The sequence below is a fragment of the Equus caballus genome, chromosome 30 (genome assembly GCF_041296265.1).
Source record: "Equus caballus isolate H_3958 breed thoroughbred chromosome 30, TB-T2T, whole genome shotgun sequence".
NCBI classification, from domain to species: domain Eukaryota; kingdom Metazoa; phylum Chordata; class Mammalia; order Perissodactyla; family Equidae; genus Equus; species Equus caballus.
Genome location: NC_091713.1, coordinates 23,272,644 through 23,293,821, shown reverse-complemented (window position 1 = coordinate 23,293,821; position 21,178 = coordinate 23,272,644). Strand labels below are relative to the sequence as shown.

The 21,178-nt window shown below is 39.9% G+C and overlaps 1 protein-coding gene and 1 long non-coding RNA gene across 2 annotated transcripts in view; both read right to left on the bottom strand.

Annotated features, from left to right (window-relative positions):
- Positions 1-4,130: 4,130 nt before the first annotated feature.
- LOC138921589 (uncharacterized) lies at positions 4,131-5,865 on the bottom strand. Its single transcript, XR_011434282.1, has 2 exons — positions 5,694-5,865; positions 4,131-5,248 (listed from the first exon to the last, which is right to left on the bottom strand). It is a non-coding gene; the product is annotated as an uncharacterized lncRNA (long non-coding RNA).
- Positions 5,866-18,968: 13,103 nt separating this feature from the next.
- The window catches only part of GPATCH2 (G-patch domain containing 2), a 221,380-nt gene continuing 219,170 nt past the window's right edge, over positions 18,969-21,178 (bottom strand). The window contains exon 10 of the mRNA XM_023632692.2: positions 18,969-19,120. Within this exon, the coding sequence (XP_023488460.2) occupies positions 19,101-19,120 (20 nt within the window). The 3' untranslated portion in view covers positions 18,969-19,100. The remainder of the gene's footprint in view (positions 19,121-21,178) is intronic.

The following is a 21,178-nucleotide window of genomic DNA, read 5'->3' as shown; positions in this document are numbered from 1 at the left end:
ATCAACATCACATGACTTTCTTAGGTTAGCTTCCTAGAGGTAAAATAGCAAGTGAAAGATTAGTAGTATTTCTACACATGTTGCCACATTAGCTTCCAGAAAGGAGGCCTTAATATACGCTTTCATCAACAGCCTGGGCATGATTGCACATGTGTAAAATGCAAATGGTAACCAGCCTAATTATGTAGCAAACGAGTCACACCTGAAATCACTTATGCAAATGACCTAATTCCTTGGAGATCAGCCCCAGGTATATGAATTTACCATGAGAATCTCTTAGGAAACAATTCTTTGGGATTTAAAAAGTAAGTTTATATTGGCACTGCGTACGTAAAGGGTGGTTTGGAGAAAAATGCAAACAATACAAGCTCCCTTCACAGAGGTATTTATCATTTCAGTTCATCTATCATTGTAGACTATCTTGGCTAAAGCTTCTGGCTGAGGTTTAAAGGCCCCAATGGGTCATTGTCATCCACCTGTAGGATTCACTGACGGCTTGCCTATTGATTTACCCATTTTGGAATTCCTTGCCGTTGATTTATTAGGCCTATACATCTTCTGGCAGCCAGCTTCTGTCTATAAAAGGTGGCTGAAAGAGCTGGTTCACTATGCTCTATTTTATAGCTCACTGACACTCATTTACTGACTCGCTTATTTGTCCCATGTTAGTATTAACGCTAATGGGTGTTACAGGTCTGACCTTGGTCTTTGTGCATTTTTGGCCCTACTAAGTACAATCTATAAATGACAATAAAAGACACTTATCAAACTTGCACCAGAAGAGAGAACATTATAAGTAATACAGGTTCCATGTCCCTTAAATTCAAGGAAGAACAGGAATAGAAATGGGTTCACACAAGAGAGAAATGGAGTATATTCCTTAAAAGCACTTATCGTAAAAACATTTCAAGTTGTCTTTGCTCAGATAATGGAAAATTTGGGGTAGGGGATGGGCGCGGAGGAGGAGTTTACATCAGTGTGACCGTATTCATAAGAATGGCAGAGATTTGCAGGAAAATGTAATCAGTGGCAGGATTATAATCCTGCTTGACTCAGGTCCAGATATCAGAGCAGTTGCTTGAAAAAGCAAATAGGAAGTCTAAGGGCGTTTACTTACACTTATCGCTCTTCCATCTATGCAGCCAGTGCCTTGAATGTGATAGAGACTCTCTTAATTGGTTACCAGCATGAAGCAGTGAAGTTCCAGCAAACTGAATTTAAACTCAGCATTTAGAAACCATGTGTGGCTTTGGGCAACCAATTCATCCTCACTGTTCTCCAGTTTCCGAATTTCTTAAATGAGAAAAAGAACAACGACCCTGGAACACTGGGTAAAGAACCTGATATGGGCTTGTAAAAGTTCTGGTCACCAATTCGAGGGTGTGCAACGGTGTGTGTTAGAGGATTTCCCCTACACCACCAAGCAATTCTCAACACCAGCTGAGCGTCCTACACTTCAACTCAGGTCTGACACTAGCTACCCAGATAGCATCAGATTTCACAGGTTAAGGGCTCAGTCCCACAAGAATGTGCCCCCTCCTTCAGATGCCAGTTGCAAGCACAGGTTGTCACCTGTGCTTCTGACTAACCGGCTAAGGATTGAAGGTTCCAACAACCCCAACCTGGGTTTCATTAATTTGCTAGAGTGGCTCACAGAACTCAGAGAAATATTGTACTGACTAGATTACCAGTTTATTATAAATGGATATAGTTCAGGAACAGATGGAAGAGATGCCTAGGGCGAGGTATGGGGAAAGGAGGAGGAGCTTCCATGCCCTTTCTGAACACGTCACTCTCTCTGAATCTCCACATGTTCACCAACCAGGAAGCTCTCAGGATCCTGTCTTTTTGGGTTTTTAAAGTAGTTTCATTTCATAGGTGTGATTGGTGAAACCACTGGTAATTAAACTCAATCTCTAGCCTGGGAGGTTGGGAGTGGGGGTAGGACTGAAAATTCAAACCTGTAATCCTCTGGTTAGGAGCCCCCATCCTTAGGTAACCTAGGGGCATTACACAAATCACCTCATTAACATAACAAAAGACACCTTTGTGGCTCACATCACTTAGGAAATTCCAAGGGTTTTAGGACCTCTGGCCAGAATAGGGGACAAAGATCAAATACATATTTCTTATTATAAATTACAGTGTCACAGGCTGAATTGTGTCCCCCTCCTAAATTCATATGTTGATGTTCCAACCTGTTACCTCAGAATGTGACTGTGTATGGAGACAGGGTCTTTCAAGAGGTCGTTAAGGATGACTCAGGTCATTTGGGTGGGCCCTAATCCAGTACCACAAGTGTCCTCATAAGAAGAGGAGATTAGGATACAGACACACACAGAGGGAGCCCGTGTGAAGACACGGAGAGGAGAAGACAGCCATGTACAAGGCAAGGAAAGAGGCCTCAGAAGAGACCAACTCTGCCAACACCTTGACCTCGAATTCTAGCCTCCAGAAACGTGAGAAAATAAGTTTCTCTTGTTTAAGCCACCCTGTCTGAGGCTTTCTAACTTTGTCATAAGAGCTCTAGCAAACTGATACAGCACCTGTCACCAGTAGGTGCTAAATAAGTGTTAAGACTTGTAGAGACAACATGGGAGCTACAGTGGAGAGGAAGCCAAGTGGCTGTCCAGAGGTGAATAAGTCAGGCCATTGGTATAGGGACTGAGGGAAGACGACCATGGAGTCCTCGTCATCTCCACACAGCAAAGGCTCTGTCAGCAGTTGTCTCCAAAGCTTTTCATTGGTAGTTTGCTTTTTTGCCTTCGGGACAGCCTCAGACCTTGCCTCTCTTTTGACAACTGCCCAGGAGTCCTGTCCACCAAAACCACATCTCAGCCCACATCACCAGGCTGTACTGTCAAAAGGGTCCTCAGTCTTGGCTTTTCTCCCTCAATATATCCCAAGTGCAGAGCATCATGACCTTCGTCCACTCTTCACACCAGTCCGACCCAGTAGAACAGACAATAACAACATTAGCTTATATTTTGCATATTTCATTCTTTCTTCCCTGTGATTCTGGGAGTTTTATAAGACAATATTATTATTCTCATTTTACACATATAAAAAATAAGACTCAGAAAGGTTAAGCGACTTCCTAATATCACATGGCCACCATGTGATGCATCCCATGGGATCCAGTCATCAGAGACTGAATCCCATGCTCTTCCTATCATATCACAAAGCAAAATGCAACCTAATTCACTGTCATTCAATACAGTATACAAGTAACAGGCAATGCTGATGAAATTGCTCAAAAGGCTACATGTGATATCTGAGACAGATCTAGAAATCACAGTCCTAATGAAAATTGTACTATATTAAAACTCAATCGGACTTTCAACAATATTGAACCTTGATGTCATTATTTACAGTCAAGAAGAATGACTGAATTCTTAAACTATTCAAAGTACTGATCTATGAGGGTTATATAAACACAAACTATAGTGCCATCATAATGCTTTAAATAAAATTCAGATAAAGAGAACTTGTTTTTTATATTTACCATCTACCAATGACTGCTGCTTTTCTATATTCACTTATTGAATAAATATTTATTGAGCACTTGCTGTGTACCAGTCACTGTTGTGAGTCCTGGGATTATAAGTAGTAAACAAACAGGCAACATTTCCTGCTCTTATAGAACTCATTTGTTATCTTGTTTTGTACTCGACAAACGTGCCACAAGGATATTGTATTTGGCACGTTTTAGAAGAGGAGATAGAAGCTTTGGGAGTTTAGATATTTTTCCTAAAGGCATCCAGTGAGTGAGGTGAAGGCTCAGGATTTGAATCCTGGTCTCTGACACTCTACAGTCCTGAATAATGCACAGGCATTGCTTCCATCAGAAAGTCCAAACGTGTATTGCTTGACCTGGGAGTGAGCGCTCAGTCATTGGCCACAATGCACAGTCTCTCCAGGATAGGAGCCCTGTGTCCATGCTGCTCTGTCTCCATGTTGATATGCATAGGTTTCTTGTTGTTTTGGGTTCCCCCTCCCCCAGCTTTGCCTAGACTAGCTCCTGGAGAAATGTGTGGGGAAAGATTACAGCTGAGGATAAAACTGTAACTGAACTCAATGGGTTCATCTCTTGGTGAGTGCGGAGCCAAAAAGCACAACCGAGGCAGAAGTAGGTGAGGAAAAGGTTTATTGTTTGCACATGCAGTGGAGAACACCAGGGATAGGTCTCAATGCAGTGTCTCTCCGAGCCCAGGGCTGGAGACTTTATACAGAAGAAAGCAGAAGATACAATGTTTATTTGTAACAACTGGGTAACAACTGTGGAACAACTGTGGAACTGCTGTAGCAGGTAAACATACTATTACATACATTGCATCATCTAAAAATGGCTGTTTGGACCCTCCCAGAGGAGGAGAATTTAAGATGCTAATGAATTTAAGGTAAGTTTAGGACGCTTGGGGCTGGAACACTTTGCAGGGGTCTTGGCTTTAAATGTGTAAGTTTCTCAGCAGGTTTCCAGCTATATCTGCAAAATGGGGACAGCGACCTCTGCAAAACAGAACACATAGTTTCTTCTTGTCTGAAAAACATTTGACAGACCATGTTAGTTGTTGACCAGATCCCCAGGGACCCTTTCTTTGCCTGGTTCCCTGGTCACAAAACTTAGTTGTGAAGTGAGCTGACATCAATGATGGGGACTCCTTCCATGAGTGGAGTTGGAGAATAACAAAGGGGCTTTCTTTCCCCTTGGGCTGTGCTACCACCCGGGAGAGTCAACAGGAGCCAAAGCCCCCTGGGACAGTCCTATGGCTGTTGCCTCAGTGGCCTCCAGGCCACCACCAGGCACAATGTTGCCTGTTCTCACTCTGACCCACTGTAACACAGTCCTTCAGCTGGATTCCCTGTGCTGAACAGAGTCTTCTAATCTTTCTTTCACCTCAGGAGGCAAGACTTGCTTAATGCTTCCTCTGGCTGTAATTTATATGCTGCAGAAATGTAAATAAGCTGAATTTAAGTCTGAAAAAGCATCCAAGTTCTCACAGAGGCTGGGTGTGCTGAAACCAATCCACATTTGTCAGTATTTGAAGGTGTGTTCAGTGTCAGAATTTTTTCACACAGGTTCAAGTAATTCAGGGTCTTTCCCAGGAATCTGAGTCGCCACCGTTTTTCAGAATGTTCTGAGCTAACTGGCTGCCTCAACGTGCTAAATAAATGACGAAAGCCAGGAAGTTTCCTTGGTCTCACACTTGCATGAGCTGGGGCCAGCCCTTTGTCCTTCTGTGTTTCTCTGTAAGATTAAAACAATAGTATACCTGACTAAGGATCAACCACAGTGCTTTAAATTCATTTAGCAAGATAAAACTAATCAGATGTATCTCATTTTTATTACATCCAATTAAATGCTTAGTGCTGTCATACGCTGCACGAGGAACGGAGGAACGGTACCTCCCTTAGATTTAGGTAAAAGGTTCTGGCCACACCCTATCCCAGGTAAGGAGTCTGTGGGGCTACACTGAGTCTGTGGGGCTACGGTCCAGGTACTGAAGACCCCAGAATTGTCTGCCCAAATGCTCTTAAGTCAACTTTCAGGACCTTCCTGGGGTCCAACTCCTGAGGCTGAACTGTCCCACTCGTGTACTCACCCCTGAACCCCAGGGGTACAGTTTGCGAAGGAGCTGTGCCCAGAGCTTGGACATAGGGCTGTCCCTACATGTGTTCCTGGGGTCACTCACAGTGAGAATCTGAACTGGGATGGAAGAGAAGAGAGACAAGCCATAAGCTGGAAGCCAGAGGATGGAGTCAGCTCGTTCCACATTTCCATGTCCTAGCTGGAACCTTGAGAAGCTTGAGAATGCTACATTTGAAAATGTCCTTCCAAGTTGTTATGAAGGGATAACTCTGAAACTAAAAGAAAGGAATTTATTCTTTGTAACAATTTTTACATTAATTTATAACTTTTTAATTGATTGATTTAGAAATATTTAGACATAGGGAATATGAGCCTCCATTTGTACCCTTGCTCCTGGCCCAACAAATATAAGGTGGAGGGGAGGTTACTACAAATCACATAAAAAATTAAAGCAGTGGTTCTCAGACTTTACTGTGCATAAAAATCACCTGGATGCTTGTTAAAAATCTAATTCCAGGCTAACACCCTCCAGATATTCAGGTTCAATCTGGCCTGAGTTGGGGCTCAGGAAGGTGCATTTTTACTAATTTCCCAAATGGTTTTGATAGAGGTGTTTCAATGGCCACTCTTGGAGAGTCACAGAGCTCCATGGTGGAGTTAAGGATTTCCCCAACAAAACACACCCAAGAGAAACAGCTAAAGAGCAATTTTGAAGCATTATCTGAGCCAAGTAAAAAATCGACGTTGAGACAAAACCAGAATTAAAACATCTAAAGGAGCATTGTCCCCTACAAAGTAGTCCCCCTTGGAGGTTAGACACTCGGAGGTTAGGCAGCTATTGCTCAAAACATTTTGACACTGATTTCTTTAAATTGCCTTTGGAGGTGGATTATGAGCCACATCAGAAAGCCAATCTCATTATTTCACATCACAGTTTGCATTTGACAAAAAACAGCATTACCCAGAAGGGTGATGCATATTACTTAGCAGATTTAGTTCCTATGTTTTCCAAGTCAAATATGTAATAAAAGATGATCTATTATATAAACACACCTGTTTATTTCAGCCTCCTTCTGAAACTATCCTAAAGTGACAATGAAGAAAGAAAAAAGGCATAAATCTGCAAAGACAAAGAAAATGAGAGAGAAGGTTCAGAGGGAAACCGGAATCAATATTTTGGAAATTGCAAAATGGGGGATGGAGAAGCCGCCCTTGACGTGGCAGACCCAAGAAAGCTGGAACCTGAGCCTGTCATGAGGAAAGCTAAGAGAGAGGCTGATTTTACCTGAGAATCTTGCCTCAGGAATTAGCGGCAACAAGCAACTCAAAGAATCAGGAGTGCTTGGTGGGGCCAATAAAAACAGGATTTGTTGAAACTTTCCTTAAAGAGCAATTAGACTCTCAGATCCCTTCCCCCAGCCAGGCAGCAACCCTTCCCCAACCTCAGAAGAAGACATGAGGGCCTTTCTTTGGAATCTCCACCCAGAGAGACTTTGCATTCTAGAACACCAGTCTGCAAGGCAAGGATGGAAGACCTGACTAAAACTGGGCCATTAAGTGAAAATTTGCTAAACAGTGAGACTACAGCTCCTTTCTGTCTGATGAACAAAATGCCGACTTAGACTCATTGGGCAGTAGATTGAGAAATATGAGCAATCCAAGAGAAAAGCCAAAAAACAAATTCTGTAATTAAGGATCCCCAGTGAAATGGCTAGTCCCCACTGGGTCACCCTATGGTAAAGTCTACCAGTCAACAAGCCCCACAAGGCTTCCAGTGAGCCTCCTAGAGGTTCACCCTGGTTGATAAACAGACAGCTAAGGGATCGCCAGATATGTGAGGAAAGTCTCTACCAGGAAAGGTGAGACTAACAGCAAAGAAAGTGGAGAGAAGAGAGGTGATGCAGGGAACTGATTAAAGAGATGAAAACATTTTCAAAACCCTGTAGTTAATATCCTCAGAAAGATTAGAGAAGAGGTTGTAACCCCCCTGCCACACACACATGTGCACATGCAGGATGCCATCAAAAGAAAAGAACTCCTGTAAATATCAGAGAAATAAAAAAATCTGACACAACAATTATAAGATAAGGTTGAGCATAAGCAAAGGCCCTAAGACAGGAGCATGCTTGGTATTTAAGGTGTCTCTTGGCCATGCAAGCAGAGATGTCAAGGAAGCTGTTGAATGCATTGGTCTGGGGTTTACAAGTGGTATATAAAGATAGCTGTCATGGAGATGATCACCAGGAGAGTTAGTGAAGAGGGAAAAGAGAAGAGGTCCAAGAACTGAGTTCTGGGACACACCAATTTTAACAGGTCTGGGAAATGGAGAACTAGTAAAGGAGCGTGCAAATAAGTGACCAGTGAGGTAGGAGGAAAAAAGAGTGTTCTGGAAGATGAGTGAAGAAAGGAGAGTGACCATGTCAGAGTGGCTATGTCAGAGGCAGCTGCTAGGTCAAGTTAGATGATGCTTAGGAACTGAGCATTGAATTTAGCAACCTGAGCTCTGATGGACCTGCTGATTCAGAATACAAGGAATAAAAAAGAAAAAGATCCATACCAAGGCATGCCATCGTGCATTTCAGTACTCTAGGGGTAAAGAGATCTTAAAACAAAAAAAGGTGAAATACAGAGGATTGGGAGTCAGGATGTCACAAGTCTTTTCAACAGCAACACTAAAAGCTAGAAAACAGAAGAGAAATGTCTTCCAAATTCTAAGAGGTGATGATTTCTAACCTGGAATTTTGTTCCCAGCTAAACTAACAATCAAGTGTGAGGGTAAACAAACATTTTAGACATTCGGGACCTGAAAAAAGACTTTACCTCCCATGTATCATTTTCTCAGGAAATTATTAAAGTACGTGCTCTTTAAAAACAAGAGAATAAACCAAGAAAGAGGATTTCTAGCGTGATGGTAAAGGGCAGGCAGAAACACCAGTTGAGTGGTATTCTGAAGAGCTGATAGCACAGGCTACAGCAAGAAGTCAGAGGGCTCCAGGAGGGGTGTTACCAAGGGAAACATGAAACCGATTAAGTTTTCTTGTGTGGTTGATCATATTGAAAGAACTTGTAGAAATCTGTTGGGGAGTTTGGGGATGAATTAATGACTGGTGCATAAAAACCTAAGCTAATGACAAAACCTAGGTAATTAACTCTAGGAGAAAAAGAAATATATCTACAGAACATCATGTGACTAAGCTGTGCATAATACTTCCATAGACCAAATAATGTAATTACTAAATCATGCCTTAGCCAAAAACAGTAGTCTAACTATTTTGGAAAAATAGGAAGACAGTTGCTATATTGATGTGTTGGAGTGGAGGGGGAGGGGAAGAGTTAAGAGGCAAATGAGGTATAAGAGAGGTAAATTTACTCTTTCCATAGCACGACATAAATACCTAAAATTGAAAAATTAAGAAAACCATATTTTTCAGAAATATGTTTTAAAAAATACTAGAAGAAACACCCAGAAGGGTTGAAAGTAGTTGCCTGAGAGAGGCAGGCATTGGGAATGGAGACAAATGGGATGGCAAATATTTATTGAAAGTCTTCTGTCTGCCAGACCTGCCCTCTGTTTAGCCTACAACAGGAAGTGGGGCACATTCATGCTTCTCTCCTGATTTACTGTCTAATTCATGTTGTATAGCTCACTAATCTACTTCATACATAAATATTAAGAGATATTGAGTATGAGGAGGTTACATAAAGATGGTGGGATTTGGTAGGAAAACAATCTTGGAGGCAGTTATCAACTGATTGATTGATTGATTGAAGAATATTTTTGGATGGACTTAAGAGAAAAAGGAAGTGCAGGAGCAAAAGAAAACAAAATCAAAATAGATTGAGAGCAAATAATACAGACAAGGAGGCAGTAAATTTGGGAAAACGTTGAAGAGTCATGTTGAAGACAAAATAAGAAAGACAACTTGAGACGTGGTGATGAGCTTCTCAGGTTTAGGAAGAGAAATCCTTGAGCAGGAAAATCTCCCAATTTAGGCCACAAGGTGATTGAAGTGGGCATGTGGCATGGATAGTTCTATTAGGCAGAGAGACCAGATACATGGCTGATTCAGCAACAAATACACAAAGTGGCAGGGATCTGGATTAAAGCTGTGTTGGGGTAATTGAAAGATAAAATTTATGGTTAGTGGACATTAGTTGGTTTTTTGCTGTTGAGCATCCAACCCTTTATGCTCACTCCTTTCTATGAGTTTTTGATTTCTCTTTTGAAGTAATCGCCTATTGTGTGTGGTTTTGGTGAGTCAGTGTCTATTTGTCCATCTCTGACTACGGAATCTAAAGGGGTCAGGCTCTCCATTTTTCCACTGGATAGTAGGAGTGAGAGAGGAGGATGGGGCATGAGACTTCAGTTAGACAAATGGGACATTGTCTCCTAGGACTCTGAATCTTAAAGAAGTGATAAAAGAATGTGAGCTGAAGGTGAGATTAGATTCTTGCAGTGGCAGTGGAGTGAAGATAGAGACCTGACTTTTCCTGTGCTTGGAATCCCATCCCCTTCTCCTTTTGCTTGCTCTATAAGCCATCCATCAATTCTTGGAGCTGCCTATATCCTTTCAACTGATTCCCATTTTGAAAGATATTGACAGATTTCTTTTCTCTTACTTGCAGCCCAAATCTCTGACTGATACATAAGGAGACACCACAAAGGAACAATTGGTATGATTAGGTAACTGACTGCATGGGAGATGGCAAGAACTTCTCCTAGGTGAAGGACGAAACAGATGATTACTCTCCTCAGCAGAGATGGAAAAAGTAAGGAAGCAGCATATGTTTTGAGAAAGACAACGCTTCAGTATCTTTCAGGTCCAAGTTAAACACCCTTTGAACAGCTAGAAAAAGAGGCCTTTGGAATAGCAAGATACAGTGCCATTGGAAGCAATAAGGATATGTAACAACATACACAAGAACAGATGTAATCATGTGGAGGGATGATAGAGGAGGAAAAGAGAATTCTGAGATACAAACCTTCCTAGAGAGATGCAACTCATAGAAGATATTTATTTTAGGGAGGAAAAAGTAAGGACTCATAGAAAATCTGGATTCATACATGCTTATCTTGTTCTAATACTGTATTTTTAAATATAAATGCTGAACTTGTTGTAAGGTCTCAACATCCTAAGTAACACCATGTATCTTGATGTAGTGGATGATTTTGGATGCAAGCACCAGAAAGTGTTACCTCTCATTGGCTTAAACAATAAAGGACTTTATTACCTTAGGAACAAGAAATCCATAGTTAAGGCAATATTCAGGAGTGGTATGTCAGTGCTTCAACTCTGCTTCCCTGAGATTCCATTGGCTCTGTCTTCCTCTATGCATTGGATCTGACCTCCAGTTGGCTACCTTCGTAGTGGCAAGAAGGCCACATTAGTTCCAGATGTGACAATGAGCAAAAATGGGCCACTCTTCATTATGTCTCTTGAAAGGGAGGAAGCATTTCCCAGAAGCTCCCTACTTAGCTTTCCTGCATATCACATTGGCCAGAATTGTGTCACATTCCCATGCCTATACTGTGATTGACTTGGACTGTCCAAGAGTCACCCTGTGGGGCTGGGGCAGCCTGCCTGCAGCACATGGCTAGACAAAGGAAGACTGGTGTAGACCCTTGCTCATAATAAGGCTAGTATAATTGGAACTGCTAACAGAAGGCAACAATGAAGAATGGAGGCATGGAATCAACCTCATCTGCTCCACGGTGTGAGGATAACGTCGTACATTAAAATTCAACAATTAATTTAGGTTAATGTTTGATTTGGAGGTAACTTTATGATATGCTGTACATTTTTATGAATTTTAAAAGATCCGTCATTACACAATCCCAATTTGAACAATTCCTAAGCCATCATTTTTCAGCCACTGCTTAACTCATTTGTAAATTTCTTTTCCTTTTCTTCTGTCTCTATCCTTGCCTACTAGAGTTTTTTCGAAACTCACATGTAACACCGGCTTCGGCTCAACCCTTCTGAATTCCTATTATGTCCACCACAATTCCACCAAAGCCAGTGATTTGTGGGCATAGGGACAGCATTGAGAATGGGATGGCTGGGTCAGGAGTAATTAAAAAATGTCAATGGTCAAGGAGGTGGATATCAGTTCAAGTCCAACTGAAGCATTTAGCTATTTTACTGCTGTATCCTTTTAGGCCTCTTTCAGCTTATAAATATTAATTTAAAGACTACCAACAAGGACAGTAAACGGGTTTAGGCATAAAACTTCCTGTCAGGGGTGATTTATATCCAATAAAAGCAGAGCAGGATAGAGAAAACCTGCTTCGCTTAGTTTATGATAGACAGTGAAATAGTACCATCAAAATAAAAAGGCTTTCAGTCTGTCGTTGGCCGTGTGGGTGTCTCCGTCCTTAATAAGCAGCATGCTGGAATTGTATTGTTTGCTTTTATCAGAGCCTTGCACTGTCGAGGAAAAGTTCTACCGCATCACTAATTGAACTTGTCCAGATTTATAGGCTCAAGGCCTGTGCATGAGAGAGATTATTAGGACTTAAAAGATAATAGCGCCAGCAAGAAAATTAAAACTGCTTTCACCACTTATATTTCAATAGTGCATAGCTTCTACCCTTTATACATCCTGCAGTGGACTAAGAATTTGTTTGAAAGAAGATCTGTCTCAGAATCCATGCAAGAGGGATTAGGGGCCAGCCCCATGGCCAAGTGGTTAACTTCACATGCTCCACTTCAGTGGCCCAGGGTTTCTCCAGTTCGGATCCTGGGCACGGACCTAGCACTGCTCATCAAACCATGCTGAGGTGATGTCCTACATAGCACAACCAGAGGAACCTACAACTAGATATACAACTATGCACTGCGGTGCTTTGGGGAGAAGAAGAAAAAAAATAGAATGATTAAATACCAGAGAACTCTGCTGCCATCTTACCTCGCACACAGCTCAGACCACAGGGGCTTACCCATTTGAGCTGGAAAGTGATGTTTCAATAAAACTGCTTTCTAGGTAAAAGGTTAACAACCTGACACTTCTAGATGATCTCTCTTGGGCGACCCTTCTCCATGGGTCTTTCACGTGTCTATACATCTTGTGAGCAGAGGCACTCTCTGCCTTTCCTCCAGACTGTCTTTTCATGTTGTTTGTAGAACAAACAGCCTTGGAAGAGACAGATGGAGTCTCTCTCCAGAACAAAGGGCAGGTTTGAAGCTCAGAATTCCTGTAGCATAACCCACTGTGTGTACCGGTACCATGTGACCCTCTTTGTATTGCCTTGTGGGAATTGGGGCTTGGGGAGCTGGTGCAAATGCTGATACTCTGGCTTCTACCTGTGTCATAAGTAACACAGTACTTTATCTCTGACCCAGGAGTCTCGTGTCTTCTGCTAGCATCCATGAACAGGCTAACTTCTTAGTTTACAAACAGGTAAAATCTCAGACCGTTCACAGCTCGTAAAAGTAACCAGTAATGTGGACTCAGAAAAAGAATTTCGTTTTTGAAATAAAAAGGAGACTAACATTGACTTTAAACCATAATATGTCACTATTCCCCAACATTTATGCATTTAAGAATATACAATTTTCCTTTGCCCGTAACAGTGGGAAGTGAGTATAATGATGGTTGTTGGGAATAGTTATTGAGGAAACTCTTCTTTTCTTGAATCTCTGGGGAAAAAAAAATCCTCAGCCTTTTGACAAAAAACAAGATGAGTTAAATGATCAGATGACCAATTAATGTCCCTTCCAGCTATTCATTTCACAGGTTTACTTAAACATTAAGAAATATTTATGGTAAATAGAAACACCAACAGACTACTATATATAAAAATTCAGAAATAAATGTTTACACAGTGACATATAACTTAAGAATATTTTTAGCACAATTTCCTGAAATGTATGTACTTTCTAGCTAGCTAGGGCTAAGATCTTTGGCAATGTCTTCTTCCTTTCTCTTTCCATTGTTTCTTTGCTTACTGTTGCAAAGACTGTTAAAGTGCCAATGGGTAGAGGAACAACAAGAAATAAAACAATCCGTGCTCTCAATCTAGCTGACTATGTAGCAACAAGAAGGATGTACACATGAGTCAAGTGAGTGAAGGAGAAAGAAGAAGGTAGAAGTACCAGTTGAGGGCTCAACATGGGCATGACTGGCCTCAGGATTTTAAATGGGAATATCCATACGCAACACATTACTTGAAAACTCTACTCCAGTGTCTGGCCAGTGTGGTAGGGTGAGGTCTGATATCTATGAAGTTGTTGCTTGGTGTCCAGATGGCTAGAAAAAATGGATTTGTTGATGGCTAATTTTATGTCTATTGGAAGCCACGAAACCCTATCAACTTAACCCTTATAGCTTCCAACTTTAATACAATCTAAATTTTTTTAAACTATTGCTGACTTGGTTGTATTATAAAAGTATAACTTCACTGTTGCTTCTCCAAGTCTCATAATCTAACTTTGGCTTTGTCCTGAGATCCAATGGGGTTGTTAGGATCCAATATATCCAGCCCATCAAGAATTTTTTATTGTCTAGTGGCTGATTATATGGCTCCATTAAAAAAACCTGGAGGTCACACCAAGGAATATATGAACCATTTTGTCCATTCTCCATTTGTCCCCAGGGTAAACTGTCCTTACCCCCAGATTATGCATAAGGGAAGATAATGCCCTTAACCAAATTTTCTCCCATTCAAGTCTTCGGAGATCACAGTATTGTTCCTTTTAGATCATTAAGGAGAGAAGTAAGCTGAACATTGTCTCTTAAATCGACAAGGTTGGGATTTATGTAAGGAGTGGTAGGCTGATGGAGCCCATGATAAAAAATGTTGAGTTTCCTTGACGTTCCACATGGAGACCACTCCAAGATTTAAAAATAATGGGGCTATATGTGTGGAAGCAAACCCTGAATGAGGCTCTACTTTTCCTAAAGAGAACAGTATGGTTGAACAAAGCCTTGATGATGGAATTAACATGAAACAAAGGCCCTCTGAGGAAGATCAGTCTGAAAAGAAATGAAGAATACATAAAACTTTGTTTAATTTATGGAATTTACATGCTGCTGACCAGTAAGTATAAAGTTCCAGTCCCTTGGTCCTCACTATCACTCATGTATTACTTGTCAGTAAATGCGAGGCACTCAGAACATAACAGCTACGGTAATATTTCTGTTCCCACCGCAGCTTTACTACACCCATGAAAGTCTGTAATCTTTAAATTCCCTCACTGTTAACATCTGCTGAAACATTATTGGTCCCAGCATAGCCAAGCTGCTCTGAAATTACATTTAGCAGAGTAGTTAATGGTAACAGTATAATTCTCCACGCAACCGTGTTTGAAGAGAGCTTTATAACTGGCACAATGATTGTGCTTCTTTTAGGTTTTGTTCCTTTCATATCTGTTTCGTATCACAATCTCATTGGCTTGGAGTGTGCCATTTGAAAAAGAGCCTATTTTAGATATATTGTTCAGTAAACACCATATTGCATTCTGATTGTTTTTATTCTGCGGCCTGAACTCACTTTTTCTAGCACTTTTTTAAAGAAATGAAATTCCATTTCAATAGATGATTATAAGCCTTTAGCGGTCTGAGGAAGGAAATTAATCAAGTTTCTGTAAAATGAAGATATTTTATCAGCCCATTAAGGTGCTTTGAATGTTTTAAATCCAAATGGTCCTACACATAAGCAAAATAAACAGGTTGCTTATGGCTTTGCTTAATGAGGACGCATTCATAGTATAACCATAAAGTAGTTAATGTTTAAAAAAAAAACTTTGCCGTGAAAAACTATCTTTGATATAATCCCAAGAATATAAACATTGCATTGACATTACTTTAAAATTAATATATCAATATATTTTATATCAACATTTTATATTAACAGAATTATTTATATTTAGCATTATAGAACACGCTGCTTAAACATTTTTAAATGTTGGCATTTATCTGATCTTGTAAATGCTATGTAGCAATTGGCTTGGTAAATATTAAAAATCTCTCTTCCCCAGCGAATGTTCTTCCCAAAATTAAAATACTAAATTTTCATTGAATTTCACCATTAACTAACAATATACATTAGTCATTTAATATTAAGCAAAATCAGATGGATTTATTAAGTTCTAATCTCTTTCAGGGCAGGAAATACATTTTACTAGCAAAGTGTAGTGAGTGGTATTTTTAAACAACTTAGACAAACATCTGAATATATAAAGAAAGAAAGATTGTGCTCAAGAATGTTCACACTGTTAACTTTAACAAGCTTTTACATAACTTCCCTCAAATGAACAAGATGTTTGCCAAAGTAGATGCCATAAAATATATTATAGTCAAGATAATAATTATATCAACTTTATTACTATGTATGTTGTCTCGAATATTTCTATATTTGCGTCATGTGTAATGGTCTGTTGAGATCAGAAGGCAGATTATATTTTTAGCTATTTCTGTAGGATCTATGCCAGGATATAAGCAAGATTAAGTCCTTCCTAGTAAAAAGGTGTTAGATTTATCTCCCCACCCCCAACCCCAGGAATCCTCATCTTCTTGGGATTTCTTATCCCCCATGACAAGAGCACTTACAGCCGTTATTCACAAACCTTCTTGCCAAAAATCCCTAGCTTTGCCCTAGTGCCTTGGACTTTGCTTGGGTCTCCACCTAATCACTCTTTATTCAAGTCTCCCTTTGGCTAGGTTTCTGGGGGTCTGCTCCGTGTCAGCCTGTAGTCCAGACCTGTAGCTTGTGTGTGATCTGAGAAGGTGTCCCATCCTTAGGCAGCAAATGCCTGCCAAACTCCTGCTTGCCAGGTACTGACCCTCAGCGTTGCCTCTTGTCCAACCACACTCTGTGTCCAGATTCTAGATCCCTGATTCTTCTCTGATCATGCGCTTTCCTCCCTGAGCCTCAAACATTCCCATGCCAGTGTTCATTCTCTCTCTATTTCTTACTTTTGGCTCCTAAAACCGAAACCTCTTTCCCTGCATTGACTCTCCAAGGTTGATGAGATCAAAATATTTCTTTTATGGTATTTGGTTGCCTTTCATGGTATACACACAAATTTATAATAAAAGCTCTACACAGAGAGAAACAAAACAAAACAAAACTCTTAGATTTTAAAACACATTCACAAGATAACTTACCAGACAATGCAAAATGTTATATTATCATGGAATGTTTATCTTTATTATACTCATCTCCTAACCACGTACAAGAATATGCATGTAGGAAATCTTCTATTTGAGATCTAAGCGGTACCTGATTAACGAACAGCAGTAAATTATAACTTGCCCGCTGGTTTTCCAGCATTCAACTGCAATAATAATGTGACTTCGTATCTCCTTTTTCTCCTTCCCCTTGCTCATCATTACCATAAAACTAGAAGCATATGGAATGATATTTATTAAGACAAGGTGAAATTTATGGAAAATAGTTACAAAAAGGAGACAGAAGGTTGTTTAAAACCGTTATATTGGGTTGTGTGTGTGCATGTCTGTGTGAGTGTGTGTGTGAGAGAGACAGAGACAGTCAGAGAGAGAGGGAAAGATCTCCTTGTTTCTCCTTTGTCTTCTTCAAGACTTGTCATCCATAAAGCATAGAAGGACTCTATCAAGTGACCTACAGACATAGTAGAAACAACTGTCATCGCCTTCAGCTGCTACTTCCTTCTTTGAAATTCCTTCCCAACCTGTAGTCCCCATGGGTAGGCTTAGGCAGCCCTTCTCATGCCTCCCTCTGGCTTCAGCTGATCAGACTAGAGTTAGATACATGACCCCAAAGGGAACTAATATCTAGCCTGGGCTGAGCCAATAGGATTTTGCTGTTTGTTTTCTTTTTGACTGCCTTCTCTTTCCCTCTCTCCAATGAAGATACAGAGACACTGGAACTAAAAGATCATTTAGAGTTGAAGTTCCAGTTCGAGCCACAACAAACCAGAACATGGTAGATTAATTAAGCAGAAACCAAAGACTTGCAGGAGAAATTAGTCAGTATAGAAAATAAGGGTATAGATAAGCAGAAAGAAGCAGAGATAACAGACCAGGCAACTGTTAAAAAAAAAAAAACAAAAACAAAAAAGATAGCTAGAGGAGCTCTGGAACAATTTCCCAGTCCCGTGAAGTCTGGCTGGTCCCCTGCCCAGTAATAAATGCTCCCAGGGGATCTCCTCCTTCCTTAAAATAATCTCCGTCCCCGCCTTGCACTTGAGCTGTTTAAGTGAATTTCTGTTCCTTGCAACCAAGTGAGCTCAGACAAAGATGGTGGAAGGTCATATCCTTCCTTCAAGGAAGACACAACCCAAGATGGACACCAGTGAGCCGAGAGGGCACATCAAAGGTGTCAGCTCTGAACTAGCACATAAAGGACCAGTGATTCTGTGAATGGTAGGCCTCTTTCATTGCCATCTCCAGCCATATACATCTCTGAATACTTATTAAATGTTTTTGCAATTTCCTTGGGGTTACAGAAAAAAAAATCCATTTGGAAAATATATCAATCACCTACATGAAAGTGGTAGGGAGAACAATAAATTATTAATATTTAATATTTCATATACATGAATGTTCATAGTACTGTACTAAATGAGGTTAAAATCAATGACCTTCAGGGGCCAGCCTGGTGGCGCAGTGGTTAAGTTAGCACATTCCGCCTCAGTGGCCCTGGGTTCGCCAGTTCAGATCCTGGGTGCGGATCTATGCACTGCTTGTCAAGCTGTGCTGTGGCAGGCAGCCCACATATAAAGTAGAGGAAGATGGGCATGGATGTTAGCTCAGGGCCAGTCTTCCTCAGCAAAAAGAGGAGGATTAGCAGTGGATGTTAGCTCAGGGCTAATCTTCTTCTTCAAAAGAAAAAAAAATCAATGACCTTCATCAAATGTTGACTTGGGGTAAATAATATAACCTATAGAAAGATAGGTAATTCTGAGCAACAAAATTAAACCTGAAATCTCATTTCACATGGCCTTTAAGACTGTTTGCTTGTTATATTCAGCAGACTTCAGAGAAAATGTTGATTGTTTTTGAGGGCATTGTTTTCTGATCATTTGTATCTTACTATTATTTGTATGCATATTTGCCCCCTTTTTCCTCCATATTTACTAGGGAAAAACGTGCTTAACTAATCTCATGGAACATCTAACTTGTTTTAATTTACACACTTGGAAAAATAATATGAATTTGTTGGGTAACATAAAACATCTTAGTGAGATTAACAGAACACAATATCTAAGTTTTTAACATCTGGGAATCAGCATTGAACTAGGAATCACAGGCCTTGGATCTTGCCCCAATTCTATTCACTTAATTATTTCTTTCACCCTGGACTTATCTCTATCTTTCTGAGGTTTTTTTCCTCACTAAATTAAGGCACAAGAATATCTATTCTAAAGGCACCTTATGAGAACAAAATCAGAAATTTGAATGTTAAAGAGTTTTATAAGTCATACGCTGGATTGTTATAATGTTAGTGGTAACAGAAATAGGTGTGTGGTGTATCTTTTAGCCAGACTTGAAGTTAGCCACTGGTAAGTCTCCACTGCTGTTTTTCTCAGTGATCAGCCGCAGAGTCTGTTGAACAGAAGAGAGTATTTATAAGTGGGGTTGGTGAGAAAAGCCTAGGTTCTTGACATAAGACGGAGTTAACAGGATTTATGAAAGGACAAATATGGGGTGTGAGAAAAAGAAGGGAACAGAAGACTTCCAAAAAATAGTTGACAGTCATTCCCTCCACAACCATCTCAACGCAATCTTTAATAAAATGCGGCCACAAATCTTATTTGTTAATTTAACACATATTTACGGAGCATCAACCTTGTATTCAGTACTCTACTAACCCTTGGGTATAAATCAGAAGATAACCCAGAGTCCAGCCCTCAAGAACTGTAAGTCTTCCTGGAAGGGACAAATGAGGGAAAATTGTATTGCACAGAAAAGAAGCATCCAACCCAACTCTTTCCCACGGGAAAGTGAGAGCTAAAGGAGGGATCTGTGGTTGTCAGAGAAAGCGACATGGAAGAGCACTCCAGGGAGAAGGAATCACGTGTATTCTCTTAGGACTTGTGATTTATCCTGCTTTTTAATGGAATTTATATGCAATAGTTGGAAAGTAATATAAGCAGCTAAAATGTAGCGTGGTGTGGACTTTCTCACAGCTTAAGGAATTCTGAATATAGAGATTATCCTTGGGATTCTGATAAGGTCTTTACGAACTTCAGTGTTGAGAAGAGTGCTGGAGGATGAGCAGGAATTGAATTGGAGGAGAGAAAGGACACAGGCTCACACACATTGCTCCACAGTCTTTCCCCTGTAGGCTCTGTAGATATATAAACATTTTTTCTTCTTCTCAAATATATTGGAGATTCTTTGCAAGCAGAAATCATATGGGTTTCCTATGCATCCCTCATAATATGCTTTGTTGTGCACAAAGAAATTATAAAATTTTATAAAACTTTTTTTTCTCAGTGTTTGAAAGTTAAGAATTAGAAATGCTTGACCTTGTTTTTTACCCAGCAAAAATCCAGAAAATTCCAAAGATATAGTATCTGATGCTTGCTCCCTTGCCCCAAAAGCAGGTAGCTGTGACAAATTTGAGAAGTGTGTTGATAAGGAAGTGTATTCAGATATTTTTACTTACTAAGTTCATTGATTATTATTATTATTATTATTTTTGGTGAAGAACATTGGCCCTGGCCTGACATCTGTTGCCAATCTTCCTCTATTTTGTATCTGGGATGCTGCCACAGTACGGTTTGATAAGTGATGTGTAGGTCCTCGCTGGGGATCCAAACCGGTGAACCCTGGACCACAGAAGTGGAGCATGCAAATCAGTACACTGCTAGGCTGGCCCCAATAAATTTTTTTGATGTATCTCCTTAGCTCATCCTAGGAGTAAGTCCGCTTACTCATGAAGCAGTTTGGATGTCAAATACTGAATTGTACTGTCACGCTCTCGAAGTATTTCTACTTGTAATCCATTCATAGTTTGTGATGGCTTCAAACAGGCAGGAATGATGGCATTAGTGAGCAAAGTATGAAGCAAGTATGTGATCTTGATAATATGTCAAAAATTAGAACTAATGAAATGGTTTAAATAAGGCAGAGGAGAAATGAATTTATCTCAGAATTTGATATAGGAATATCATCATATGGATCAATTTCTGAATGTACTGTGAACATTTTTGATCAAATATTTAAGACTAGGTTGCAAATACAGTAGGAGTTTTATGCATCTGTTTCTATCAATACAGTATCAACTTAGAATTTACTTGATAAACTGCAAAATTTATAAACTTCACTTTATAAATTAAGATGAACACTTAGGCCAACATATTCTAAAATCTTGGACTCATATCTATATTTCATCAATAGTTACTAGTTTATAAAGACATTGTATTGAATTAAGTATAGTAGTAATAGTGAATAATCTTTTAATATATAGGTTTCTTAAATTGAAAGCAGGATATATAAAAAATTCTGGGATAGACAATGCAATATCTCAAATAAATTTGTAATTCAAAATGTAAACCATTTTTAAAATTTATTTACTTATTTATTAATGAGCTCACATTGCTTTATAACATTGTGTAAATTTGAGGTGTACATCATTATATTTTGACTTTTGTATAG